General features: G+C 43.0%; 1 protein-coding gene and 1 pseudogene across 2 annotated transcripts in view; both read left to right on the forward strand.

The window, feature by feature from the left end:
• LOC100940566 (uncharacterized protein C3orf20-like) overlaps positions 1 to 11,961 on the forward strand; it is a 91,293-nt gene that overhangs the window by 41,171 nt on the left and 38,161 nt on the right. For both annotated transcript variants that reach the window (XM_023509431.1, XM_023509432.1), the window contains one exon: positions 11,399 to 11,693. In XM_023509431.1, coding sequence (XP_023365199.1) covers positions 11,399 to 11,693 — 295 coding nt within the window. The remainder of the gene's footprint in view (positions 1 to 11,398; positions 11,694 to 11,961) is intronic.
• Positions 8,526 to 9,960, forward strand: LOC111721729 (annotated as a pseudogene).

Here is an 11,961-nt window from a genome sequence, read left to right on the forward strand (position 1 = left end):
CAGTCGTCATTGTTGTTTGGCGGGTCCGGGCTGGGGATTCGAACCCGCCACCTTAGGTGTACGTGGCTGGCGCCTTAGCCGGTTGAGCTATAGGCGCTGGGCCTCTCCTTGTTTTCTTAATCAGCATAAAAACTTAGTTCTCTATGCTTTTGAATCCCTGGGATGAACCAGTGAGCAGGGATGATTCCTACCTCAGGTGGAGAAAGCCTCTGTGTCACCTGTGTCCAGGTTCAGGTAGAACGGGGAGGGGAAAAGGCCCTGGAGGACAGCTTGGTCTCCACTGAGTGCAGCCTTCAGAAGCCAGAGGCGACACTTTGCCCCTCCCACCACACAGTACCTCAAACCAGCTGGGCACACATCTGCCAAGGCCCCCAGGAGGTGAGAATCCCTGGAGCTCCCAAACCTAATAATTGCTTCAGTAACATTTGGTGAAGACTATAAATTTTTAAAAAGTTGTAAATACAATGAGGGAAGTATTTCCTGTATTTGAAGTCTCGTCATTATACCTCTTAGTGCAGCTAAACAAAGTGGTGCTATAGACACCTGGCCATGGAATGAACTCATGCACCATTAGTTGTTACCTGCTTTGTGTTGCTGTCTGCCAGCACGATTAGCAGCATAAAGACTCAGCCCTTGTTGTTTGAGGGCTTCAAGCCTGCAGGATGACATAAGATATAGTCTATCAGTGCACGTGACCAGCACCCTAACCGTTGAACATGGGCACCAAGCCAAGGGAAAGGAAGGATTTTTTTTTTAGGGAGCATTTGACTAGAGTCTTGAATAATGGGAGAGAATTTGGATATCAAGTAGGGATGATGAGCATTTTATTATAGTTGGAGACATGAGTAATGACAAGGACAGTGATAACACTGATCCTGTCAGGGATGGCTAACATTTACTGGCCATTCACTGTACATTCACTAGGCACCATGCTAACACCATACTTGCAGGATTTCATTTCATGTTCACGACACACCTAAGGGTGACTAGAATTAATCCTTCACTGTCCTCCCTGCCCCCATTTTAGAGGTAAAGAAGCTGAGCTCAGAGAGGTTAAGTAATTTGCCCAAAGACACAGCCAGTGAGCATCAGAGCAAGGATTGGAGCAAAGTCCTTTAGAAGGGACAGTGCAGGTAAAATTAGATGAATGGTGAGCAGTTTGGTTTTGCTGGAGTTTAGGGGATGGAAGATACAGACAATAGGCGGATTGGGGCTAGATTATGGCTCCTTGTCTCCAGGCCAAAACTGTGTATAAGTAACAAAATTAACCAATCCTTAAAAATCTTCAGTAATGAAGTGAGCAGATGCTGTGTGAGGCAGTCTAAAACATTTGCTGAAATCAAAATTACTCTAAGAAAGGGTGGGTATGGTGGTTCACACCTGTAATCCTAGCACTTTAGAAAGGCAAACTGAGAGGATCACATGAGGCCCGGAGTTTAAAACTAGCCTAGGCAACCTAGTAAGACCCCAACTCTATAAAAAACAGAAAAATTAGCAAGACATGGAGGGATGCACCTATAGTCCCAGCTACTTAGGAGGCAGAAGCAAGAGGACTGCTTGAACCCAAGCAATACAAGAGGATTGCTCACTGAGGTTGCAGTTAATGATGATGACACCACTGCAGTGTAGCCCACGCAAAAGAGCAAAATCCTGTCTCAAAAAGAAAAATTACTCTAAGAAAGTCAAAACCCGGCTCGGCGCCTGTGGTTCAAGCGGTTAAGGTGCCAGCCACATACACCTGAGCTAGCAGGTTTGAATCCAGCCCAGGCCTACCAAACAACAATGATGGCTGCAACCAAAAAATAGCCAGGCGTTGTGGCGGGCACCTGTAGTCCCAGCTACTTGGGAGGTGGAGGCAGGAGACTCGTTTGAGCCCAGGAGTTGGAGGTTGCTGTGAGCTGTAATGCTACAGCACTCTACCAAGGGTGACAACTTGAGGCTCTGTCTCAAAAAAAAAAAAAAGAAAGAAAGTCAAAACCCAATCATTTCATGTTTAAGTGTAAAATTATATTTATAGCACAGTTACACAGGTAGCAGTGACATTTGAAGAGATTCATACCAATTCAATAGGGCTTCATTTATTCATGTAAATATTTAACTGAAACTTTTTTTTTTTTGAGACAGAGTCTCAAGCTGTTGCCCTGGGTAGAGTACTATGTTGTCACAGCTCACAGCTCACAGCAACGTCAAACTCTTGGGCTCAAGTGATTCTCCTGCCTCAGCCTCCCAAGTAGCTGGGACCACAGGCTCCCGCCACAACGCCTGGCTATTTTTTTTGTTGCCATTGTTGTTTTAGCTGGCGCAGGCTGGGTTCGAACCTGCCAGCCTTAGTATATATGGCTGGTGCCCTACCCACTGAGCTAATGGGCACTGCCCTAACTGAAACTTTTAAATCCACAATTAGACTCTAAACCTTGGAATAAAAAACATAAAGGCTTCACCTAACCCATGGATTAAAAACAAGCACTATGCATAAGGAAGACCTATTTTATGTGTGATCACTTCTCCTTATGGCTTTTATGCTATAGGTCAATTTCCAGCCAAATCCTGCGCATGATGCATGGTGGGCAAGTGACATCTGATATAGGACACTGTACAACAGTACGGTGTCCTACTAAGACACTAGTGGAGCATATTAGCTATGAGAACTTTAGCAATCAGATAGCTCTCTAAGCTTCTGTTTATCTGTAGAAAGGCAATAGTAATACTTGCTTGACAAGGTTGAGTAAGAATGAAATGAGATAAATATTTCAAATTTTTTCTTTTTTTTTTTTTCTTAGAGACAGAGTCTCACCTTGCTGCCCTCAGTAGAGTGCTGTGGTGTCACAGCTCACAGCAACCTCCAACTCCTGGGGTTAGGCAATTCTCTTGCCTCAGCCTCCTGAGTAGCTGGGACTACAGGCACCCACCACAATGACAATACCTGGCTATTTTTTTTGTTGCAGTTTGGCCGGGGCTGGTTTTGAACCCACTACCCTGGGTATATGGGGCTGGCGCCCTACCCACTGAGCCACAGGCGCCATCCAACATTTCAAGTATTTAGTACTGTGTCTGCCAACCTATAATTCCCTAATGCAAGGTAATTAATGTTATATTCAGCCTATTAGTGAGAGAGTGAGAGATGCTGTTTTATTGTATACTTAAGAAGCATAGGTTGATTCTCTATACTTGTGGGTATATCAGTTAATTCCCTGACTTTTAAATAAATGTTTCTTTCTATTTTAACTAGCTCATGGACCCAATTCTTAGAGGGCTTAGCTGATTTCTTTTCAGCACGTGGTCTATCTACCCACCTCATTGTAATGTCTTTCCATCCCCTTCTAGTAAAGTCCACAGTTTCCACCACCATACATTTGGAGCTAAAATTGTCAAATAATCCTCAGAATTCAAGTTTATTGAATGAAACTGGGAAGAACAGTAAACAGACAAAAAAATGCATCCGCCTAAGTTTTTAAAATTCATATGCTTTACAAATTACAGTAATCATTTAGTTTTCAGTGCACAGGAAAATGCTGGTAATAGCAGCAGTGTTTAGATGTCTTAAGACTCTGAGAGCAATAAACAAACATACACATTCTAGTTTAGCTGTAGATCAATTAACAAAACATTGAAGTCCCCACTTTCTACTTCCAATTTTTCCTTTAAAGGACAATCAAGTTGTCACATATTTTTGTAATGGTTCATGTTGGGCAAATTACTTAACCTCTCTGAGCTCAGCTTCTTTACCCCTAAATTGGGGGCAGGGAGGACAGTGAAGGATTAATGATAGTTTTTCCAAGTTCTTATTCCATCTTTTTTTCCTTGAGGATTCCAATCATACTTTTGTATAAGTATTTACTAGATTTGTTCTTTTATTTTTATTTTGTCTAGATCAAATCCATCTTTTGACTACTGATTTTGTAAGCTATCAAATTAGTTTTCTTTATATGTTTTGGAATTTTGGATTCTAGGCTCATCTTGAGTGGAGAATGTTTTTCCTATTTCTTTCTGTCGTCTCTGTGTGTGTGTATGAGTGTGCGTGGATACACTCATTCCTCTAGGTCTAGTGGTTTGTTTGGGTTTTTTTCTTTTTTTAGTAGAGACAGGTGTTGCTCTTGCTCAGGCTGGTCTCGAACTTGTGAGCTCAAGCAATCCATCTGCCTCAGCCCCCCAGAGTGCTAGGATTACAGGCATGAGCCACCGCTAATGATGGCAGCTTGGATGTCCTGCCCCAAGAATATTGGAAATATTGTAGACCCAGTCTCCAAGCCAGCAAGCAGCTTGCCTTGAGACTGGCAGTCTTGACTAGGAGGCTGTGGCTGTGTTCTCTCACCTGCCTGGGCATTAATCATCCTGTGGCCCAGCAGGAGCAGATAGTAGCTATTCTAGCCTTGTGCAAAGACCTACCCTTTACATTGGTTTTTAAGGAGTGAATCAGGGCCTGGTGCAGTGGCTCATGCCTGTAATCTTAGCACTCTGAAAGGCCAAGGCAGGTGGATTGTTTGAGTTCAGGAGTTTGAGACCAGCCTGAGCAAAAGTGAGACCCTGTCTCTACTAAAAAAAAATAATAGAAAAACTGAGGCAAGTAGATTACTTGAGCCCAAGAGTTGAGTTTGAGGTTGCTGTGAGCTATGATGATACCATGACTCTCTACCCAGAGTGACAGAGTGTGACTCTGTCTCAAAAAAAAAAAAAGAAAGAAAGAAAAGAAAAGAAAAAGAAATGAGGCAGGAAACATCCCCAATCCCCATTTCACCCTTTCTTGAGAGAGGCACATTATTTGTTTTCTCACAAGAGCCAAAGTCTTATCCAATTTTGCTTCTTCTAGGTCTAGAGCCAAGAAAGCTTTGGCTTTTGCCTCACTAACAATATTGGGCTTCTATGCACAGAGGTGTTCCTCTCAGCTTGGAGCATAGCTTCTTTTTCTATTTTACCTCTCATTGCAAGGTGTTTGAGGCAGGAAGTTGGAGGGGTTGCTCAAGGAAAGAAATTAAAATACCTTCTTGAGCAGAAATGTACAGAGAGGATTGTAGCCTAAAACATGATTTTTTAATGATTTCACAGCACACCAGCTAACACATGGGAACTACTCAGGGATGCAGGAATGCCTTTCCAGGAGCCCTGATGTGGCTACGTGTGTCTTCATCATAGGCCCTGGGAAGGCAAAGGTGGGGATGCAGGAGAAAATCAGAAATCAACTGACCCTTGCTGAGGCCAGGACTTCTAGCAGATTGTTCTCACAGGGTAGAGATCAGAGCCTTAATTCCAAACATACCTGATTTGGCAGTACCTATAGCTCAGTGGATAGGGCACTGGCCACATACGCTAAGGCTGGCAGGTTCAAACCCAGCCTGGGCCAGCTAAAGAAAATAACAATGACAACTACAACAAAAAATAGCCGGGCATTGTGGCAGGCGACTATAGTCCCAGCTACTAGGGACGCTGAGGCAAGGGAATCTCTTAAGCCCAAGAGTTTGAGGTTGCTGTGAGCTGTGACACACAGAACTCTACTGAGGGTGACATAATGAAACTCTGTCTCAAAAAACAAACAAACAAGGTGGTGCCTGTAGCTCAGTGGGTAGGGCACCAGCCCCATATACCGAGGGTGGCGGGTTCAAACCTGGCCCCGGCCAAACTGCAACAAAAAATAGCCAGGTGTTGTGGCAGGCCCCTGTAGTCCCAGCTACTCGGGAGGCTGAGGCAAGAGAATCACCTAAGCCTAGGAGTTGGAGGTTGCTGTGAGCTGTGATGGAACAGTACTCTACTGAGGGTGATGAAGTAAGACTTCTATCTCGAAAAAAAAACAAAACACATACCTGATTTATTTGATGTAGCTCCCTGCCTCCTGCTATCAGAGCTCTCTGCTGCCAACCAGCCACTGGCAAAGGTGGTCTTAATTCTCTTCCTACTCTTTATGGCCCATATTGTACATGAAGCCAGATTTGCTAAAAGTTCTTTTTGTGGGATATAAGACAGCTAACTCATTAATATATTTGAAGAAGAAAAACAAAGTGGGAGGACTTGCCCTACCAGATTTCAAGACCTTTTTATGAAATGATGGTAACTAAGATATTGTAATATTGGCACCAGCCTTCATTAAAGAGACCAATGAACAGAATAGATAGACCTACTCAGACCCATGGGCACATAGGAAAACTTGAGGTACAACAAAGGTAGCATTAGAAACCAGTGAAGATGGGCACCTGTATCTCAGTGGTTAGGGTGCTAGCCATCTGCTCCAGGGCTGGTGGGTTTGAACCTGGATCTGGCCTGCTAAACAAAAAGAAAAAATAGCCGAGCATTGAGGCAGGTGCCTGTAGTCCCAGCTACTAGGGAGGCTAAGGCAAGAAAATCACTTGAGCCCAAGAGTTTAAGGTTGCTGTGAGCTATGATGCTACAGCACTCTACTGAGGGTGACAAAGTGAAACTCTATCTCAATAAAAAAAAAAAAAAAAAGAAAGAAAAGAAAGAAACCAGTGAAGAAGAATGGATTCTTCAATAAGTGGTGCTAGGACAACTGATTATCTGTCTGTCTGTCTATCTATTTTATATTTCTACTTCCCATATAAACTCCAGATAAAAAGCTAAACATGAAAAGCCTAATAATAAAACATTTCAAACAAACATGAGAATATTTTTTATCATATCAAGGTAGAAAATAAATTCTTAAACCAAACATACACAAAAAAAACATGCAATCATAAGAGAAAAAGTTGATTAGTTTACCTTAAAATGAAAATCTTTCATATGAAAAAAGCACACCATAAACAGAAAGAAAAGACAAGCCAATAGACAGGGGAAAAAATTAGCAAAACATATGATCGGCACATAGATTCTTTGCTGAACAATATGGCAATACTTTGTAAAGTTGAAGATATAAATATGTTATAATACAGAGAAACTCTGTACTCTAGGAAATGTACAAAAATTTCATTTCAGCCATTTGCAATGGTAAAAAATTGAATGCATCAATATACATCATAGAAGAGAATGTATAAATTGTTTGTTGTGGACAACTGCCATCTGCTTTGACCATGCAGCACCTGTACCTTCCTCCCCTGTGGGAGGACTCCCTTACCTGCTGAGGCAGGGTCCACACCCACAACAGAAGCTGATAATGCCAGATTCTTGGTTTCCCAGTCTCTTCTGAAGGTAGGGCCCAAGCATGTGACCTAGGTAGGCCCCACCAATCAGATGCATCTGCCCCAGCTTTTCACACAGCTTCAGGGCCTGCCCAGACTCCCCTGGAAGGAAAGGCAGTAGCTCCACATGGCTGCAGTGCCCGTGGTTCCCACCGCAGTGTCTTGGGTCAGTAGGGTTAAAAGTGTGAGCCGTAGGGTCCCAGCAGCCAGGGCTGTGGTGTTGCTATCAGACGCATTCCATAGCATGATTAGGGACGTTTCGCTAGCAGTAGAGGCTGCAAGTCTCAGTCTTCCACTCTTGCAAAGATTTCCCATGTTCACTAATAAACTCCTTTTTTCTTTGTTTGTTTGCTTAAATTAACTAATTTGTTTCTGTTGCTTGCAAATAAAATCCTAATCCTGTCAGATTATGGATTATTATATATTTATATTACAAGTATGAGAATGACGTGCACCAAAATCAGGGTAAAAAATTGAGTGAAATCAGGTAGGGGTCCTGGGGGCCTTCAGTTGTAGCTGAAACTGTAACGATAAATATACAAGGTATCCATAAAGTTCATGCATGAACCTGCCACCTCCAGTACATGGGGCCAGCGCCCTACTCCTTTGAGCCACAGGCACCGCCCATTGTTTGTTTGTTTGTTTTTCACATGAACTTTATGGCCACCCTGTATATATATATGCGTGCGTGTGTGTGTGTGTGTGTGTGTGTGTGTGTGTACACAGCAAATGTATATATATATATGGCAAATAGAGTGAAAGATTAAGATTTGATAAAACTGGGTAGTGTGTACAAGGGTATTTGTTATACTCTTGAATATAACTGTGTTGTACTCACAGTTTTATGAATATGTGAACTGTTCTACTACATGCACATACCAACACACATAAACTTTTACTATAATTAATGCAGAACTGATCCAATTCTGGACATTTCAGAGAAATAATATTCTACTGATAATTGCCTTTTTTCCATAAAAGAAGATCCATTTCTTTTTTTTTTTTTTTTGAGACAGAGCCTCAAGCTATCCCCCTGGGTAGAGTGCTGTGGCATCACAGCTCACAGCAACCTCCAACTCCTGGGCTCAAGCGAGTCTCTTGCCTCTGCCTCCCAAGTAGCTGGGACCACAGGTGCCCGCCACAATGCCTGGCTATTTTTTGGTTGCAGCCATCATTGTTGTTGGGCGGGGCCGGGTTGGATTCAAACCCACCACCTTAGGTGTATGTGGCTGGCGCCTTAGCCACTTGAGCCACAGGCACCAAGCCAGAAGATCCATTTCTAAGTTAGCCTGTATCTAAATACACTAATAAACACTTTGCTATAAGAGGGAAGAAGACATTGAAAACAGACAAGTTCTTCCCCAGACTCCTTGGTAGTAGGAGACCCTTGTTGCTGCACCTTCACGTCCTTCAGTGCCACAGAGCCCTACAAGTCCCCGTCATGTGTGAGTGCATCTCCATCCAGATTGGCAATGTCTGCTGAGAGCTCTACTGCCTGGAACACGGCATCCAGCTCAATGGCCAGATGCCAAGTGACCAGACCACTAGGGGAGGAGATAAGTCCTTCAACACCTGCAGTGAGATGGGCACCATCAAGTATGTGCACAGGGCAGTTTTTATAGACCTGGAACCCATGGTCCATTGACAAAGTTCACATTGGTACCTACCACCAGCTCTTCCACCCTGAGCCGCTCATCATAGGCAAGGAAAATGCTGCCAGTAACTATGCCTGTGGGCCCTATACCACTGGCAAAGAGATCATTAACCTCATCTTGGACCAAATTCACAAGCTATCTGACTAGTGCACAGGTCTTCAGGGCTTCTTGGTTTTCCACAGCTTTAGTAGGGGAACTAATTCTGGGTTCACCTCTCGGCTGATGAAACACCTCTCTGTTGATTATAGCAAGAAGTCCAAGCTGGAAGTCTTCATTTACCCAGTCCCCCAGGTTTCCACAGCTGTAATTGAGCCCTACAACTCCATCCTCACCACCCACACCACTCTGGAGCACTATGATTGTGCCTTCATGGTAGACAATGAGGCCATCTATGACATCTATTGGAGAAACCTTTATATTAAGTGCCCAACCTATGCTAAAATGAATTGGCCAGACTGTGTTCTCCATCATTGCTTCGCTTAGATTTGATGAAGCCCTGAATGTTGACCTGACAGAATTCCAAATCAACCTGGTACCCTATGCCCTCATGCACTTCCCTCTGGCCACATGTATGCCCCTGTGATCTCTGCTGAGAAAGCCTACCATGAACAGCGTACTGTAGCAGAGATCACCAGTGCTTGCTTTGAGCCAGCCAACCAGATGGTGAAATATGACCCTCGCTACATGGTGTACTGCCTGTTGTGCCATGGTGATGTGGCTCCAAATATGACAGTGCTGCCATTGCCACCATCAAGATCAACCGTACCATGCATTTCACAGTGTGGTGTCCAACGAGCTTCAAGGTTGGCATCAATTACCAGCCTCCGACTGTGGTACCTGGTGGAGACTTGGCCAAGCTATAGAGAGCTGTGTGCATGCTGAGCAACAGCACAGCCACTGTGGGGTCTGGGCTCGCCTAGACCACAAGTTTGACCTGACGTATGCCAAGTGTGCCTTTGTTCAATGGTATGTGGTAAGAGGATGGAGGAGAGTATTCTGAGGCCACTGAGGACATGGCTGCCCTTGAGAAGGATTGTGAGAAGGTGGGAACAGATTGTGCTGAGGGAGAAGATAAGGGGAAAAAGTATTACCCCATCTGCTACAATTTTACCTCTGTTTCATTTCTGTTCTGTGTAACTGTCCATCATGCCCCTAAACTGTCAATAAAAGTGATGTTTTGTTAAAAAAAAAAAAAGACATTGAAAACATTTGGTGGGGCACTAAGGCAAGTGCTGAAATAATGTGCTGTATTTACATGCATTGGTTCTCTTATGATATGTAAGTTTTGAATATAATCATCCTTTCAAAGAAAATGTGTTTCTACTGAGGGGAGGCATCAAGACATTTCAAAAAGCATGACTTCAACAAACATAATTGGTCATTTATCACATTAAGTTTCTTAGTGTATTAATCTGCTTGAGCGGCTTTGACAAATTACCACAGACTTTGATGACTTAAACAACAGAAATTAATCTTCTCACAGTTCTAGAAGTCCATGAACAAAGTCTGAGGAGTTGGTTCCTGGTGAAGGCTCTGTTCCTCACTTACAGATGGCCACCTTCCTGCTATGTCCTCGTATGGCAGAGACAGCAAAAGCCAGCTCTCTGGTGTCCTCTTCTTAGAAGGGCACTCGTCCTATCAGATCAAGGCCCCACCCTTATGACATCATTTAACCTCAGTTACCTCCATAGATGCCCCATCCGCAAATAATCTTGAGGATTAGGGCAATAACATACAGATTTGGGGGGGACACAGGCATTGAGTCCACAACCCTCAGAATCAGGGTAAAGAAACCGAAGCCAATAGTGAATATTTTAATGATGATAAAATGTACTCTTCTAGCTACCCAGGAATGCCAGTTTTAAATAACTTGATTAAAATATTATATTTTTAAACAAATTTTAGCATCTCATAAAAATTCTTTAAGCTAATTAAAATTCATGAATTTGATTTTATAAGCTTCATTATCTCCCTGGAAGATTTATGGAAACATGAGTTTACCCCCTACATAACAGCTGTTAGTACTGAGGCACAAAAGAGTCAGAAGTCAGTCCCAGTGAGAGTAAATGACAGATGATGGACCCAAACTTAGCTGTCTGATTTTTGTTCTGAATATTGGGTTGCGTGGCTTATCCAGTCTATTAATAGACATAATAAACTGACTCTGAAGTATGTTACAGATATTTCATCCTCAGGAGTCAGCAAGATAACAGTATTGTAATAGAAAAAACCCACATGGATTCAGATCGTAGCTCTGTTATTTGCTACTTGTATGTTTTTGGTCATTTCTAAGAGAATAAAAGTAAGTGTCTTATAGCCCACCCTTGTGTTCATTCCTCTTGCATATGTTAAACTGCAATTAACACTCAAATATCATTCTTACTCATTAATTATTTGCAATCATTTGGATTAGGTTTGTTTCAGAGCCATATGTGCCTGTATAGCTGAAAAGGCTTACTTTTAACTCTTTTTGTGTATTGACAAGTATTCTTGTATTTTGGCAAATAAAATTCTGTCTAGAATTAAATGCCAGTGCTTTACCAAAGCAGCCACATGTAATTCAGGGCTGTTCTTTCTGTCCTTTCAGTTCTTTGACATGATTTCCAACCATTACTTTTCTAGGGTTCCCCTTCCCATTGAAAGCAAGGATACAAGGTTTGCTTCCCCCCTGTTCTGCCCTGTGGTCCTAAGGAGAATGTTGTGCGGGCAGGAAGGGGACATATGCCGATGTAGCTCTCACAACATCCCTGAAGTGACAGACCTGGAGTATGATCACCTTATAAGCAGACAGCTGGCCTCTGTGGATCAGATCGTCGTAGTCTGTGTGTTCTCACCCATGGGAAACGACAAGACTATAAATGAAGTGGACAAAATGTACAGGGAACTGAATAGATCTAGAAGCATGCCCTGCATTCAGGTGAGTGTCATGTTAAAGACAGATTGTGTGGGAAAATGTTTACTTGTGAGTTTCACCTTAATAGATTTTCTTAGATTCACAAATCTTAAGTGTATATAGGTCAAGGAGCTACTAAGTATGTATATACCTGTATAATCACCAGATCAAGATAAAGAATATTTCCAGGCTCGGCACCTGTGGCTCAAGCGGCTAAGGTGCCAGCCACGTACACCTAAGGTGGCGGGTTCGAATCCCCAGCCCGGACCCGCCAAACAACAATGATGACTGC

This window comes from Otolemur garnettii, unplaced genomic scaffold (assembly GCF_000181295.1).
Source record: "Otolemur garnettii isolate 467f Iridium unplaced genomic scaffold, OtoGar3 scaffold00007, whole genome shotgun sequence".
NCBI classification, from domain to species: domain Eukaryota; kingdom Metazoa; phylum Chordata; class Mammalia; order Primates; family Galagidae; genus Otolemur; species Otolemur garnettii.